This window comes from Gouania willdenowi, chromosome 1 (assembly GCF_900634775.1).
Source record: "Gouania willdenowi chromosome 1, fGouWil2.1, whole genome shotgun sequence".
Taxonomy (NCBI): Eukaryota; Metazoa; Chordata; class Actinopteri; order Blenniiformes; family Gobiesocidae; genus Gouania; species Gouania willdenowi.
Genome location: NC_041044.1, coordinates 41416699 through 41434560, shown reverse-complemented (window position 1 = coordinate 41434560; position 17862 = coordinate 41416699). Strand labels below are relative to the sequence as shown.

The following is a 17862-nucleotide window of genomic DNA, read 5'->3' as shown; positions in this document are numbered from 1 at the left end:
TTTTTTGGTGATATTATCTAGAGAGCCTTGTTTTTTTTGCTGTGCTGGTGTAGGTGTGTACAAGCTTTTGCTTTAACCTACACCCTTTCAGCTGAGTGTTGCTTGTTCTGTTGTTTATATCGAAGACTGCTGATTAATAAATTAAAAATGAATTAATTCATATGTTATTATGGATAAACGGAAAATTATTTGCAATTTTCTGACATTATGACATTGGACTGATAACTATTGTTTTTCTCTAGTTTATATATACAGTATATATTGTAGAAAGAAATATTATTTACAAAGTGTTTCCTTTGAAACCTTTTCCTGATTTTAATCCTATTCACTGGACATAGCTTAGCGTAGCTAAAGCTGTGGTGAGATCTTTGACATAATCCTGTCTGTCTACTTTGTGTTATCTCAGGTGCATCGAGTGTCGCAGCACTTTGCTTCCTGGATCATACAGTCAGGGAGCGACTCCGGCACTTTGGTTTGTACACATCACCCTCTCCAGGCACGCCTCATCCAATCAGAACGGCCAACCAGATCTGAGCACAGGGTCAGCCGCCGGCGTTGGTCGCAGCACAGCTGATTCCGCTGTGGCGCCCAAAGAGGAACAGGAAGAGACGACATCTGTGTGCCAAAAACATGACATCATGCCAGGAAGTGACTCTATTGGAGTCGCTCCTGCTGTAATCGACACAGGCGACACTTCTGAAAAACCAAAGGATGGGGATGACGGGGGAGGGGCGGAGGAAACGCCACGATCAGATTCTCCTCCCCAATCCTTTTGATGAGAGTGATGAAGATGAGGAAGGAGAACACGAGGATACACACACTGCAGACATTAGAACAACAAACAGTGACCCAGTCTCTACTCCCCCCCATCGTTCATTTGGAGGGGGCTGGGCGGCCTGTGCCCACTCCGAGACGGGTTTCTGAGCCCGCCCCTCCCCCTAAACCTGCACCTCGGGTCAGACTCCCCCGAGGATCAGACGGCCTTAAAGCTGGTAAGTATAAATCAAATGAAAGAGTAAGTAACTTTATTATAATGTGATTCTTAATTGTCGGTCTGGGCAATATATCGAGAGTCAAGATACATCGAGTTTTCTAGAAAATGACAATACCGCCTATAACAATATATTTTTATTTTATGGCTTATTTTTTATTAAAATACTTGTTTTAGGAGTCACTGTTTCCGCTACTTCTGAGAACATCATAAAAAGCACAGTTAGATGAATTACTGAGTGTGTCCACTCCTAACCCAGACCCTCCCCTAAACAAGCCGCACTACAGAACTCACTCACACGTGCTGTCCCTTAGAGGAGAAAAAAGACTGTTACATATTGTGCAGCTGTTTACATCAGCAAATTTAATTATCTAATTTTAATGATCTTTCTGCTGAGACTTTATACTTTTTAAAATATTAAAATGTAATATTGGTACATCGTCGTTTTGAGAAAAAAATATTGAGATATACATTTTGTTCCATATCGCCCAGACCTAATGACGATATATTTGTACTGTATCATACATATTTATACAGCACATGTCTGTCGTTTAACACTATACGATGTATATCGTATTGTTTAGTATTGGTATAAATCAGGTTATATTGTATTGTGATGCACACATTGTGAATGGTATTGTCAGATTCATGGCAATGCACACCTCTATCCCTAGTCTCTACGCTGAATCGATGCAGAATCAGAATCTTTGTTAATCGATGGATCTGTTTCTTAAAAACCATCTGTAATCTACAGGTAACCATCTGAAGCCTCCCACTGCTCCCAAACCTCGGGAAAGATCGCAGTCGCCCTCCAGGTGAGTTGACTGTGTGTTTCCTGTTCATTGTCTTCATGTCACATCATACCACCATAACTGTTCTGTCTCTCTTGGTATCGTGTCTGCGCGTGATTTGTGGTGAGCTTTGTTTAAATGTGGTCCCTCCATCATTATCTGTGTCTTCACTGTTCAGTGGCTCCCACAAACCCAAAGACCCACCTTGGCTTGCACTGGTCCAATCAGAACCCAAGAAGAAGAAAAGCCCCTCCCCTTCCCCCTGCTGGACAGGCCACACTCCAAACACAGGCTCTCTGTCCTCTCTCAACAAAGGGGAGGACGTCAGACCCAGCACGCCTCCTCATCCCGCTAACCCGTTCGAGGACGATGATGAGGTGAATGACGATAATGAGGAAGAGGGCGGTGAAGGTGGAGCGCCATCTACCACTGTGGTAGCCAATCACCCGTGGTACAGCATCACTCAGGCAACCGACCCGGCGGGGGCAGAAACCCCTCCAACAACAGGAAGTTCCTCTCGCTCTGTCAGTTCTGGAAGCAGCAGGCGGAAGAAGCGCCCTGCACCTCGTGTCCCACAGCCACCAACAGGTACACAACGCCCTAAAACCACACCAATAACATGACTAATAATAACAAGCCCCTAATAAATACTGTAGTAATTACATTTCAACATAATTCACCATTAGTTTCATTTTAAAACAACTTTATTTCACACTTTTTGAATAAAGTTTCTGGAGATTAAATTGTTTAATCAGATAAATCCCTAATTTTTAGGCCTCATAGTTTAATAAATCAAAGATTATTTGCTCGGGAAAAAAAAACCAATGTAAAACGTGATATTGTCGCTCGAAAGTTTGTTTTGATCACTGTTGACACTCCGGTTACTTACATTGTCAGACAGGTTTGTGCATTGCATTGTGGGATGTGGGAGTCCCGTAGGCCAAGTTTACCAATGTTTTCCGTCTCATGGACCCCCCCTGAGCTTTTCTTCAAATTAAGAGTACCAGTCTTTCTCACATCTTTGTCACTCCATTTTTGCACACGTTGTTTGATAATATAATATATGTCATATAATTATAATTATGAACAATATTTTTGCCAATATAACCACATTCATGACTTGTCATGCCCATTATTTGCCCCTCCCACTTTTAAGCCAATATTGACACTGTGAACCCCTTTTTATCACTTTGTGGTAAAAAATGTTCAAAGTGTCAATATTGGAACAATTATTTTAAACTGGTAAATAATGAGCATGACAATTTGTGAATGTAGTTAAATTGGCAAAAATAAGCATGAATTATGGTGAAAAGAGGTTAAAAGTGACAATAATGGATCAACATATTCAGCATTAGGTGGAAAAGTGGTGGAAAGGGTTTATAAGTACCCAAAATGTGCAAAAAAAGGCCTGGAAATTTTATGGAGAAGTGGCAGTAATGTAGCAAAAATGCATTAAAAAAGAGCAGAAATATGGCAAGAAAAAGTGATGAAAATAAGTAGTAAGATACGGCTCAATCAAATTGTTAGAAAATATTTCTAGTTTCTTGAAAGCATCTGGTGACCACCTCACAGTGCTCTAAATCACTAACTGATAAACAGGAGACAGTATGTTATCTATGAACGTGTTTCTAATGCACAGAATCATACTCAACACTGAACTCTGACTTCTCGTCCAAAGGCTTGTTCAACAGGTTTTACTTCTCTTTCTTTCTCCATAGTAAATAAGTCAAAGGTGGAAAAAGCAAAAGTGTGTCCTCACTTTTTAAACTACGCACACCAAGGAAGGGAGTTTCTGAGAAATAGATTTTTTTTTACTTTTTTATTAATAATGCTTCTGGGCATTACCCTTTTTAGTTGAAAAGTTTGTTTTGTTTTTGAAAAACTGTAGATATCTATCTAAAGCTTGATTATTATTATTTTATTGGTTTATTTAACAGGGACAATGTACATTAATGTCCATGCAGAAAATGTACCAGATTTATCCAGAATGCTATTTTTCATCTGTAGTCCTTTACTTAAACATTTTCAGATGACTAAAACAAACTTTTCTACTATGAGGTGAATAATCTTTGGTTAGTGAAGTCTGCTTCACAATACAAGGAAGTGAACGTGAGGAACCATCACATTATGGCTTCAACACTAAATGTTCCTGTTTGTTAAGGCAAGGAAAATGTATTTGTCAAGCGCATTTCACACAAAAGGCAATTCAGTGTGCTTTACATGAATAAAAAGTGCAATAGAAAGCATTTAGAAGTTTAAAAAATCAATAAGAACATTCAAATCAGCAGTAAAAACATTGAATCAACAATAATATGATTAAAAATCTCCCTCTCAGTCATATGCAGTGGTTCCCAAACTGGGATACGTGTACCCCTAGGGGTACTTGAAACACCTCTCAGGGGTTACACAGTTTTTTTTTTTAACATCGATTTTTTTTTTTACATGGACACAGACTTTTTTTTATCATCCATCAATAACAATTTGTGGCACAACTCTTAAAATACATCAAAAGGTGAAGTTCAACTTCTAAAATGAGAAAAACATCAGAAATAAATGAATAAAAAGGCCTAAATTCAAGGTTAATGTTGGACAATAAACAGGAAGGGAGTTTTAGACGAGCCAGCAGAGAAAAATAAATGATGTATAACGTGAGCTAAGGCATACTTGTGATAAGAAGTAAAGGCCAAGGAGTACATGGGGTAATAAAGTTTGGGAAACACTGCAGAGAAAAAAGTGCCTTTAACTTGGATTGAAAAATGTTCCATGTGATGCTGACTTCAGCTTTGCTACAGTTTGTTTCATGGACTTTGCAGCATAACAACTAAACCGTTCTAATGCAAATTCTTTAAAGTTGTTTGTGCTGCTTATTTATCATAGATTTTTTTAAAAAAAACAAATATAAGTCAAGATCCTAGTGAATAACCTTTCTACTTCCTTTCTTTACTCTGTGTCCCAAATGCTTTGATTCCTGCTTTTTTTCTTGTTTACTGGTTCGTCGGTTCCTCCTGCAGCTCTTTCTCCCTCTCAGCCCTCCTCTTGCTCTCCCTCTCCAGCTCTCAGCACTGACAGTTTGTCATCGGGCTCAGACCTCAGCTCCTCTCACGTGTGTCTGGGTGGCGGCCAGCAGGAACAGGCCTTCACCAAAAGTGTCTCGGAGCCTTCGATCTGTTCACCGTGCGATTCCGCAGCGTCCCCGACTTCCTTCTCCAACGAGCACATCCCTCACTCCTCCCCGAATCCGTTTCCTGCGCCGTCTAACACCAGCTCAGCTCCAGCCACTCCACAGACCAGCCGCAACCCTGGGACCAAAGGGCCAGGGGCCCCACCACGGCCCAACACGACACCCAGCCCTTTGGCCGCAGGAGCCGCCCAGGCTCACAACAAGGTATGGAAAAGATGTGTTGACTGCGCCAGCCATGTGCGTTCCTTCTTTCAATGTCACTCTTTCTTTGTAGCGTACTTGTAAGGAGAATCCCTTCAACAGGAAAGGGTCTCCTTCTCCTGCCAAATCTACGAGATCAACAAAAGGTCCTCGACCTGCGAGACCTCCAGCGCCTGGTCATGGCTTCCCGCTCATCAAACGCAAGGTACAACAAATGTCTCGAAGCTTTGTAGCACATTCACACCAAACGAGTCGAAAGCGTCAAAAGCGTCAGGTTTACATACACAATACAATATATGGTTGACACTCTTCTAGGAGCGTTGAGAGGTCCCGCTTGAGATTTCAAGCTTTTGACGTGCGTCCGATGCCTCCAGCGCGGCCGACACTAGAGTTGGGATTGTTGAACTTTTCGGGCATATCGCTGCATGTCGACCAATCATATTAATCATATTTAAAGCGCTTTTAAAACACATCCATATAAAGTCACAATACTAGATTGATATGTGTCATCAGGAAGGCCAACTAGCCGAGCACTGATCGTTGTAGTTGGATCGTAGGAATATAAATCGATTTATCAATCTAATGGATTAGTAAAATCGTATTTACTTGTGTTCCAAAAGTAAAGTAGAACTTTAAACATGTGTTTAGGTGCAGTCGGATCAGTTCATCCCCGTTGAGGACATTCACGGGGAGATGAGCCAACTGGAGAAGCAGCTGGATGAACTGGAGCACAGAGGAGTGGAGCTGGAGAAGAAGCTCAGAGAAAACCCCAATGGTATCTTCACATGGTCAAAACAGAAATGAATGTGCTTTGAGGAGCAAACTGATGATGATTATCTGCTTCTCTGCCTCTGCTGTGTGTTTAGATGAAGATGAAGAGCATCTGCTGGTGGACTGGTTCACTTTGATTCATGACAAACACCTTCTAGTCCGACGAGAAGCTGAGCTGGTTTACACGTACGTTTCAGACTTCAAGAGTTTTGTTTTTGTTTTAGTTTTTCAGACTTTTTGGAAGGACCTACACTGAATATACAAACTCAATAATGCCTTCTTCTACTTTATGCATGTCTTTGGTTTTAATTGTACATTAAGAGGAGAAAAACAGACGTTTATTGATCCTCACACATAGTCTTTTATACATTCTTGCCTTCAGGGCAAAGCAGCAGAACCTGGAGGAGAGGCAGGCTGACGTGGAATATGAGCTGAGGTGTCTTCTCAACAAACCAGGTGTCCGGCCATCTTTTTTTATTTATTTATTTATTTATTTATTTATTTATCTCAAACATAAAACAATATAAAGCAATGGTTCCACACTTAAAAGAGCCCCAGCAATGTTTGAGAAGGGTCAGAATGAAGCTTAACGCTTATCTAGTCCTGCCCCTACTTCCAAGCTATTACACAAAGAACAAAATAACATTTGAGCAAATGCATATATATATAATATATATAAACAAAAGCAAGCATTTGTAGGCCTACCTAGACTTGCATAACATCAACATCCACATGTCCATCAGATTCTAGTCCTTGTACTGACGTAATATATACATTCAATACATATTCTGCACCAATTTTATACATACACTTTATACATTCACATATACATACAAACACATGAATGTATATGACATGTACATAATAATATTAATATTATACTATTTCATATTTACGAGACAAATTTCATCAATTAAATTTAGAGTGGCAATATATAAATTAACAAAAACATTTCATTATGTTTTGAGTATTAACGTTAACTAAACTCTGAGGTTTTCACTGATGTGCGTCCAGGTTGGAAATTAAAAAAAAAAACTTCTTGAGTGTGGGCGGGGCTCCTGGAGCAGTTAAGACACGCCCATCCATACTATAAAACCTCCAAAGAACAATCTGTGCTATGCTAACTCCCCACTCAATACAATTACTCGCCACAGATGGCAGCGACAGGTGACAGTTTTAATAGAAGGGGCGGGGCCAACAGTGCTAGTTCGTGATGTAATAACCACGCAGCGAATAGCAACATTTAATTTTTATAGCCGGGTTTCAACCCATAGAGGGCGTTCACTCTGACATTTACAACAAAATATGCAATAAAAACTTGGAAAAAATGTCAAAGTGGGACAATAATTTATCAACATTATTATTTCATACCAAAATACATTGTTTTAAGCAGAAAAAGTGGTTTTCTGACTATTTGTTTAACACTATTGTTGCTATGATTATTCCTACTACAGTATTACTATTATTGCTAGTGTTGTTATTGTCAGTTTTCTTTTGTTTGGGTTTATCCCTGATTATGTTGTTTCTTTGTTGTTTTTTTAATGCACGTAATTACTGTACCAATTGTGGAAAACTTTGTTAATTGAGTGCCAAAAAAATTGCATCATGAATGTTTTTTTTTGTGTGTGAAGAAGCTCATTTAGACATAGTGACTTTGTAGCTGTAGAAATTGTTTAATGTTTTCTAATCTATCATCCTTCATCTCCCTTTGTTTTGTGTGAACCAGAGAAAGACTGGTCTGATGAGGATAAGAGTCGTGAGCAGCAGCTGATGGCTGAACTGGTCACTATTATTGAACAGCGTAACCAGATAGTCAACACCATGGACCAGGACAGGCAGAGGTAATGATCCACACTGTCTGAATGCACGGTGCGCACTCCTCTGAGGACGGCTGGCAGCCACTCAGTGTTTTCATCTTTCCTTTTACAGGGGAGAAGAGGAGGACAAAGTAATGGAGGAAATGCTGAAGAAAAAAGGTAACGGTGTTAACATCAGGGTTGGGGTCAATTACATTTTTGAATTACAATTCCGCATTGTTCAATGACTAAATTACGATTACACTGACTGCCATTTTTCCAACTAAAATGATTATTTTAAATCCTGAAAGTCAATTATAATTGTTCTAAATAACTCCAGTTCAGTTACAATTAACCACAATTACTGAGCCTTTAATAAATAATCCTTGTGTTAGCTTTCTGTTAGCATCTTGTTTTTGACCCGTGTCTTAAATCAGCTGTGAAATACACTAAACTTTCATATAAATTGTTTTTTTTAAATCTTGGTTACCTTGTTAGTCTTCCTAATTTATGAAAAAATAGGTTTTCATATTTTTTAGGCAAGGCAAATGTATTTGTACAGTATAGTGCATTTCATACAAAAGGCAATTCAATGTACTTTATGTGATTAAAAAGTGCAACAGAAAACATTTATTGGTTTAAAAATCAATAAGAACATTAAAATTAGCAGTAAAAACATTTAAAATCAGCAGTAAAAACTTTAATTATTTTGCTAGTTAGCCTTTTTTGTGTCTATACCCCTTGATTTCATTTTTTTAATACATATATAGTAAAAAGATCCTTAATAGAGGTAAGCGTGATATTTCTTTGTAACCCATAGAACTATAACATGGTTCTTCAGTTTTTTAATTAAAATGTAAATAACAATTTGTATATGACAATTACAAAGTCAAATATCTGAACAAAATTACAATTCAATCACAATTAACAGCAACATGTTTTTTCAATCACTATTATAATTAGTAATTACATCATAATTGTAATTACTAAACACATAAGTGGTGTTCAGTTAATTGTGCAATATATTTATCCTTGTTTTTCTCACTGTTTATTTATCGTCTTAGTGGTTCCTCTTGTAAATACACTTATCTATATTTCTTTTTATTTTCTTTGTGTCTTGCACCACAAGAGTTGTCTCTTAATTTTGTTGTTTAGTGACAATAACGGTATTCTATTCTATTAATCACTAATTTTGCAATTACAATTATAATGGACCCCAACCCTGGTAAACATAGATAAAACTCTTTGAATGAAGTGATGAATGTGGTTTTAATCTTTTTATCTACGTCTATCAGACTTCCATAAGGAACCGGAAAACGAGCAGCAGAAGAAAAAAGGAGGAAAGTTTAAACCCATGAAGGCGCTGAAGAGGTTGAGCCAAAAAGATCCAGGAAAGAGTCCGAGTCCTCGGAAGGAAAAGAGCTGAGGAGAAGACGAGGAAACGTATCAGGTCAAGATGGCAGCACTTATAACCGTGTTCCTGCTCACATGCACTCCAACAATTCACTGTTTCTAGTTCTCTGTGGGACGGTGGGAATACTGTATTAAGTGACTGGAACTTTTCATTTCCTGCTTCCTCATCCATTCAGCAGCGTTTGTCCGACACTGATGAGGATTTTATTTTTTACTTCCAACCCTGATTTTTAACATCCCGACCTTATGTAGCCTCGACTCTCTGACAGGCGGGCCTACAGATGTTTAAACCTGTGGTACTTTTTTAACAAGTTTCCTGATGAAAATGTTTCTTTTAAAGGCCAACACGTGCTGTGGAAATGCTCAGTCAGCAAATAATCACCTAAGAAGAACTTTGTGCTGCTACGGACCAGTTTCTCAGTGACGGTGTTTAAAGGATCAGTATTTATGAGTGAATGTTACCGTTTAAAAAGTGCTCGATAACATCAGGCTGTTATAGAGAGATGTTTGCAGAGCGACAAAATCGCTTTCGAATCAAAAGTCACATGGATTTTATCAGTTCTCGTTAAAGCTGCTGGAAACGATCATTTTAAGACATTAAGGACATTGTTTAGGCTGCAGAAATCAATAGATCAAAGATAAATATATAAAAGGTTAACTCCACTGTAAACACTCTGTTTGTTGACATTTTCAGAAAAATTTCACGCATTGAATTGTGAGATATGGAGTCCCATAGGCTCCATATCAACCTTGGGGTCAGGACCCCATTTGGGGTAGACCCTGGGAGGGGGTCGCCAGATGCCTTCGAGAAACTAAGAATATTTTTTAACAAATTGAACCCATTTTTGCTTATTTTTACCATTTTTCTGCAACTACACCAAACTTGCTATATTTTTGCTCCTTCCAATGCCTTTTTGATACATTGTTCACAAGTTTGACATTTTCTGCACTTTCCACCACTTTTCCCACCTACTGGCGCATATGTTTACCCAATATTGTCTTTTTAACCTCTTTTCACAATATTTCATGCTTGTTTTTTCCAATTTAACCACATTCACAATTTGCCATGCCCATTATTTGCCAGTTTACACTAATTGTTCCTACTTTTTAAATTACATTCCACCGCCTGCCCCCATTCCTGCCACTTTTAAGCCAATATTGACACTTGGAAACCTTTTTTACTCGTTTTCCTCTCCGTTTTTTGGCCACTGTAATTGGCAACTTTTAATTAATGTTTGTGGTTTTTAAAACACCATTTCACCACCTTTTCCACCATTTTTGGTCACTTCCAACCTATTTTAAGATGATTATTAGGGTGGTTCACAAAATACATTTTCACCAACATTTGTCAGATTGTTTTTTGCCTTGTTTCTAATTGTCGTGTAAGTGTCTTTATCAAAACTCATCAGTTGCGGCACATTTAGGGGAGGCACACTTTTTCACAATGTTTTTTTCAGAAACTGTTCTAATGTTGTCACTTATTTAGTATAAATAATGACCCGTACTTACTTTTATATCATTAAAGTTACAGATATCTGTGAAAGTTACACATTCTTCAGTTGAGCAATAAAAATAGGGAGAATGTAAAAATGAGATCTGGCAAAATTTGGAAAACTTTTACTTCATATTGTGAACCACCCTAGTGTTTAGATCAATCAGTGGAGATCAAATCTAAGTTTGAACGTCCTTTTTGACAATCTTATACATCTTTTTTCAACCAATGATCTTTGATTTATTGATCCATGAGACCTACGCTATGGATTTATCTGATGAAGACAAATTATTGTTTACAGCAGCTTTAAAATTCAAATTTGAACCAAATGTGTGATCACTAACTTATATTTTATGTGGAAGTTGTGGTGCCTTTCTTTGCCTTACATTTATAAAGAACAAACAGATTGTTCGAGTTCCCTTTATTCAAATGCATGTTTTTTTTTCCTTGTTTTGTCTGTTTTCTGTTATAAATGGGGCCATTCATCTCTGTCTGTTGTGTCTGTTGTTGCTGCTCCTGGAGGTTAAAACAAGTACCTGCACAAAGCTTTCAATCACTCAATGTTTGGGTCTCCAATAAAAAAAGCAGTGGGATCGTATGACATACTGACTCCAACACGTCAAAAAGTGGTCATTGTTTTGTTTTTTTGCTGTAGGGAATCAATCTAATGGAGGCCTAAACTTGTTGCGTCTCATTCTGATTTCACTTCCATGTGAATTGTTTCAAGCATCCAACATTAAAACCTGTTCATCCGTCTCTGCTGCTGTGTCTTTTCTTTGCTTGGATCGTCCGTCTTTATCCAACAGCTCCAGCTCTCGCAATTTCTGTCGATGAATCAACAACGAGCTGAAATATCAGGTTATCTGTCTATGATTCCAGTAAGTTCATTTTATCTTTTTTTTTAATAATATGTTCAGGTTTCATTTATTCAGACAACTTTTTTTTTCAGGAAATTTAATTTGACCTCCCGACATGTTTTGACTGCCAACTGTCAGTCTTCCTCAGCGGCATCTACTAATGGGCAAGTAAACCTTCACTTATTGTGTGGTTTTTGGAGTCATTTCTGGATTTTTTTTTTTTTTTTTTTTTTTTGCCATTTTGTGTGTTTTTGAGTCATTGTGTGTATTTGTAATTATGTTGTGTGTTGTGAAATTTTCTTGTTGATTTTAGAGTAATTTTCTATCTGACACATTTTTATATTTTAAATATGTTACTATTTTGAGACTTTGACATGTGAAAAAAAAAAAAAAGAAATGGAGGTTTTTGCCCCAGTCTCTCAAAGTAAAGGTTTATTACTCAGTAAAACCAGTAAATCTTCACTTATCATGGTTTTTGGAGTCATTTCTGGAATTTTTTTTCTTGCCATTTTATGTGTTTTTGTTTAAACATTGTGTGTTTATGTACGGTAACTATGTTGTTGTTTTGTGTATTTTTCTTTCAATTTGTGACATTTTCTTGTTGATTTTGGAGTAATTTTCTATATCACATATTTTTATATTTGAAATATGTTACAATTTGGGACTTTGACACAAAAAAAAAGAAATAGATTGGTTTTATCCCCAGTTTCTCTAAGTAAAGGTTTGTTACTCAGTAAAACCAGTAAACCTTCACTTATTGTGTGATTCCCTTTAAGGAAAACATGTTATGGAGATGTTATAGCGGCCCCTCCAATGACATTTCACGTGTAAAGATAAATAAAATAAATAAATAAATAAAAGTAGCAAAATGTCCATGCATATGAACAGAGATGAACACAAGAAGCTGTTTGTCAAACAATACATAAAAAAAAAAGAATGAATCCTCCCACTTTAGCGTACAGTTTACTTTTTATGTGCGGTTTTGTGTATTTCACTAGGAAATAAATGAGTTAATATGCAAAGTGGATTTCCTAAGGATCAGTTGTCTGAATAAATGAAACCTTAACATGTGAGTTAATATGCAGTTTTCCTGCTGATAAAGGGGGAATAAATACGTCTGTAATGGCCATTTTATGGGCGTATACAAGTGTGGGTCTTAATTGAGCGTGTCACAGACTATATATACTGTATGTGATGCCAAGTGTTTGTTGCTTAATACCTTAATACTACGAACACTGTTTGATAATACACCGTGTGAAGAGCAGAGGTTTACATGTGAACTGATAGTTTTAATGGACACATTGGTTTGGAATCAATTAAGCATAAAATAAAGAGAAAATAAGTGTATCTCAAGAAGTTGTACGTGATTTATCTCAACCTGACAGTGAAAGGTGTACACGGTGGGTGCGTCAGCCACTCCGCCCTTTAATAACCCGTTAAGGTAGCCAAGTAGTGGATTTGGCTATTTCAACGTCCAAACTTAATGTAATTTTTTTTAATTAAGGCTTTTCAAAGCCATTGTGGCTTGTTTTACCTGTGATATCTCAGTATTGATGATGTCAATATACGGTCCTTCCTGACCCAGAGAGGCCATATCTGCCAGGAACTGTCTTCTTTCTTCTATTTCATTCAAAGCTACAGAGAAGAAAAGATTTGGATCAATTTCAAGGATTATTTAAAAAAAAAAAAATCAAACAGGGCTATGACTTTTCTGTTTCTCTGCCTCACCCTCTTCATATTGGTCCAGTTCTTCTGCCTCTCTAGACTTTTTCTTTGTTGCTTTTCCAGATGATGAATCCTCAGAGGACTCTTCTTTCCCTGTAGCCAGAATACTCTGCAACCTTCTCTTTTCTTTTTCCAGATCTCCTGATGGGAAGTGGGAGAGAGATGAGTCCCAGACGGGGAAAACTAGAGTAAAGTCAATACGTTTCAAAAAGATTAGAAAACATTTTCTGATCAAACGAATATTAGTTGCAGAACCCACAAGTTGAAGTTGTGCAGTTTTAAAAATGTAACGATCATAGGTGGAGTTTGAGATTGTTCCGGGGGGGGGATAGAATTAAAAACAAAAAATTAGAATATCACGGAAAAGTTGTTTCATTTCCATAATTCCATATAAAAAGTTAAACTTTCATAATTTATAGATTCAGGGCCCACAATTTAAACATTTTCAAGTATTTATTTGTTTATTTTTACATAATTTGGGCTTCCAGCTCATAAAACCCACGAAAACAGGAATTCAAAAAATTAGAATACTGTGAAGAAATCACCATTTACTTTTTCATTTTTGCAGAAAAAAAGAGGAGAAGAAGGACTGGACTGTTGGCCAGTGGTCCATGGTCCTCTTTTCTGATGAAAGTAGTGTCTTTCATTCTGGAATCAAGGTCCAAGGGTTTGGAGGAAGACGTGTGAGGAACAGAACAGAACATTGCACCACAAATCATGACTGACTGGATATTTCACACTGGATCTCAAGCAGCTTGGGTTTTCTGCAAAAACTGAAAAGTTTTTTTTTTTTTTTTTTTTTAATTCCTATTTTCGTGGATTTTATGAGCTGGAAGCCCAAATTATGTAAAAATAAACAAATAAATACTTGAAAATGTTTAAATTGTGATCCCTGAATTTATAAATTATGAAAGTTTAACTTTTTGAATGGAATTATGGAAATTAAACAACTTTTCCATGATATTCTAATTTTTTGGAAAGCGTCTGTAGACAGACTGTCTCGAGATTTGCGCCAAACCACAATGTGTGTAAAATATGCAACTAGAGCACTCAGAGAGCGCAGACCTCCGCCAAGTACAGCATGAGCACCGGGCGGGACATACACACAATGCACTTCCCTACCACAACTACATTACCCATAAGCCACCGTGCTTAAAGGAGCAGGCTCAGGCACAGCTCCTATTTTCTTCTAAGACAGACAAATAAACACGGGGTAAAACATAACTTTCCACTCTGTGCTTTGTGCTTGGAGGTAATAATGCAAAAATTATTAGTAACTACAAAAATTTGCGTTGACGCGTCGTTTAATGTTGTAAATTCATGATGAAATCAGGCACAGTGTTGCTTCAATATTTAAGTTGTGAAAAATAATTGCGTAACAGAAGAAGAACCAACCTAAAGTCTCAAAAGTTTGGGACGGTTTCACTGAAAACTAACTTATACTAGTATTTTTAATAGAACAACAAATGAATTCATATATTTTTTGTACAGTCACTGCATTCTGTGGCACTTGAAATACTTGTATATTATGTACATTGTATTAAGAATTGTATTTTTTCCAAATTAATTTGGGAAAACTAATGAAAACTTTAGAGCACACAAACATACGTGTAGGTGCAGGACGAAACTGATCTCTTTGGTAGCTGCCTCCACGCTGACAACATTCTGCACTTCGCCTACGAGACGCACAGGGCTGAGCTTTTTGGACTGATTGGTACGTTGGAGGAAGCGAAGCTGCTTCGTCTGTGGGCAAAATATGAGTTCAATGCATAAAAACTATTGCTGAATCACAAAACAACTCCAAACTTATGGCTATTGCAATAAAATATCAATAATAATTCATTTGAAGCATAATATCTGTATTCAAATGTGAACTCACGCTTTGTTTCTTTCTGTTTCCTCTGCTGGCTGCTGAGTCGTGATTCTTGCTTCATTACTGGGAATAAAAATGTAATATTGTGTTGATTTCACAGCCTTTGCAAGAACACATCCAATCAACATTCATGTCAGCATTTAGAATAATCAGCAATCTGAGCATTAATACATTAAAGAACAAAAGGTTTGTTTTTTTTGTTGAGATAATTTGGGTTTTTTTCTATAGTCACTGTTATGTTGTTTGTTGTTGTTTTGCATATATTTTTGTCATTCTGTGTGTTTCTGTTATGGTTACCTACAGCAGGGGTTCTCAACTGGTCTCACATAGGGACCCCCATTTTTCCACAGTCATTAAATCGCGACAGTCATTAGAATTCAACCGACCAAATTTAGTTCTTCAAAAATAGCTGTTGAAAACACGCATATATAATCTTTTTTAATAACAAATCTAGATATTTTCCTTGTGCAACATGAATTTCACAGCATCCCTGTCAAAAGAAAAGTGTCTTTCAAAATAAAATAATAAAAGTCCAACATGAGAGACATTAAATATTTATTTTTGACCACCTGTCCCGGACCCACCCAGTACAGGTCCGCGACCCACTTTTGGGTCCTGACCCACCAGTTGAGAATGGCTTTTCTCTCTTTTGAGTTAATTTGTGTTGTTTTTTATCAGTTATTTTGCATGTTCTTTGGTCATTTTTTGTGTATTTTTGTTGTTCTGTCACGTGGTTTTGTACATTTTGTAAACTTTTTCTTTGTTTTTGGTCTTTTGGAATCAATTTGTGTTGTTTTCTGTTATATATGTGTATTTTTTGTCGTTTTGTGCATTTTTCTGTTATTTTTATTGCAGTTTTGTGTGTTTTTAGAATAAATGTTGTATATTTTTGTGTATCACTGTATGTTTTTGGTGTTACTTTGAGGGCCAAACAGACCAAGGGCCCTCGGGTCACCTGTTACCCATATCTGATCTACAATATTCATAAAATGTAGATACTGTATTACCAAAAAAATGTCAAAATTCTCTTTTTACAGTATATAAAACACTAATTGTGAATAAAAAAAAAATTCAAAGCCAAAATGTGTCAACTTTCATTTTCCAAAAAAAGACACATTTCCTTTTATTGTGTCTGACGTGAAAAATAAACCAGCTTGTTTCTATTAATTATGTCAAACTCAACAGACCAAGGCTAAACGTTCACGAACAACTCTCTTTAAAACAGTTTGAACTTCACAGATATTAACAATTTCTGCAAAAAGCTGAATTAAGTTGAACTAAAATCACTAATTTTTCCACAACCGTATGTTTGACATTGTCTCTTTTCGCTGCTGACGTCTTCAAAGGTCATGTGACACTCCTGGATCAGTGGGTATGGAACTGTTAATGATCTCAGACCTTTGGAACACACTGTATGTTTGTTTTCTCACATTGCAGCAGTTGCCGGCTCTCCTTGCTCTGAACCACACTGGGGTTGCTCCACAGTCCTCTGGCAGCGGTAAAGTCTGAGGATGAATCCATCTGAAAGGTGCACGTGTTGGTTACCAGCTTAATTATTCAGTCTCTGGAATGACTCAGCAGTGTCCGTATGAACGATTTGTTCATTATGTTCAGATAAATATGTAAATATGCTTATATAATCTCAGTTTTGTGTTGTTCCTTTTCTTCATTAATGTATTGTTTAAAAATAACTAACATTTGAAAGAATAATATATTTTCTATTAAAATGTTGCCTTGTTTTAATCATTGTCCCACATTCTACCTGCAATGAACAAAGAAAACAATTAAGTTATATCCTATCATTTGTGTATTTTTCTGTCATTTCTGGACTTTTTTTATGTCTTGTGTGTTTTTTGAGTCATTATGTGTGTCTTGTTATTATTTCTGTGTGTTCTCATTGTCATTTTGTGTATTTTTTCTTTTAATTTTTGGAAATTTTGTTGTTAATTTGTGAGTTTTTATGGTAATTTTCTATAGAACAAGGACAAATCCATCTGAAAAGTGCATGTGGTTATTAAGTCTTTAGGATGACTCAACAGTGTCTATAAGAATCAAAGATATTGAATTAATATTCTAAAGTAAAAAAACTCGCTTGTTCATCATGTCCAGATATGAATCTGCTTATCATGTAAACTGTAAATAAAGATCCAAGGCAAATAATTGATTTTAGCATCAGTCTGTATAAATAGAGTAAACTTTCACTCTTCGTGTGGTTACTGTAAAAACACCATTCCCGCTTGTGTTTTTGGAGTCATTTTGAGTATTTTTTTTCCTGTAATTTTTCTTGCCATCTTGTTTTTTGAGTTGTTGTTCAATTGTGAGATTTTTAAGAAATTTTTACATTTGAAATATGCAGATTAATTGATCCATGGATCAATATAGTGAAGATAAAGACTTAAAATCACGTGTTTTTTTTTTACTTCAGGGCCATACATAGATTCAAATTGGCTATGTGCTAATTAAATAACTTTTTTCCTGTGAAATGGATCCACTAGTAGGCATATTACACAATTAAAATTAGAAATATTTTCATTAAATTATAAAGCATATGGGTGTGTTTTAGCTCCAAAGAAGGAAGGCTATAGTAAAACACGACTTTCGATAATACAACACAAAGTTAAGGATGATAAATTAAAAACAACTATTTCTTAAAATCATATAAAGTAAAGACATAGTTACCATATTTCTTTTACGTCATTCAGGGAGTCGTAAAACACGCAGAAAGCTAATCAGGCGGACCCAGCGCTCCGTTGCTATGGTTACCAAGTAAC

At 36.6% G+C, this 17862-nt stretch overlaps 2 protein-coding genes across 2 annotated transcripts in view; one reads left to right on the top strand and one right to left on the bottom strand.

The window, feature by feature from the left end:
* The window catches only part of micall1a (MICAL-like 1a), a 27533-nt gene extending 16136 nt beyond the window's left edge, over positions 1–11397 (top strand). The window contains 13 exon segments of the mRNA XM_028453850.1: positions 407–761; positions 763–873; positions 875–992; positions 1746–1806; positions 1961–2370; positions 4794–5167; positions 5238–5369; positions 5813–5939; positions 6031–6121; positions 6318–6391; positions 7662–7776; positions 7865–7911; positions 9027–11397. Coding sequence (XP_028309651.1) covers positions 407–761; positions 763–873; positions 875–992; positions 1746–1806; positions 1961–2370; positions 4794–5167; positions 5238–5369; positions 5813–5939; positions 6031–6121; positions 6318–6391; positions 7662–7776; positions 7865–7911; positions 9027–9157 — 2146 coding nt within the window. The 3' untranslated portion in view covers positions 9158–11397.
* On the bottom strand, positions 11010–17862 carry c1h22orf23 (chromosome 1 C22orf23 homolog). Its single transcript, XM_028454236.1, has 7 exons — positions 17771–17862; positions 16522–16612; positions 15098–15154; positions 14827–14961; positions 13222–13359; positions 13028–13128; positions 11010–11460 (listed from the first exon to the last, which is right to left on the bottom strand). Exons 1-7 carry the CDS (start codon positions 17771–17773, stop codon positions 11359–11361), a joined length of 627 nt encoding a protein of 208 aa, XP_028310037.1. The 5' UTR covers positions 17774–17862; the 3' UTR covers positions 11010–11358.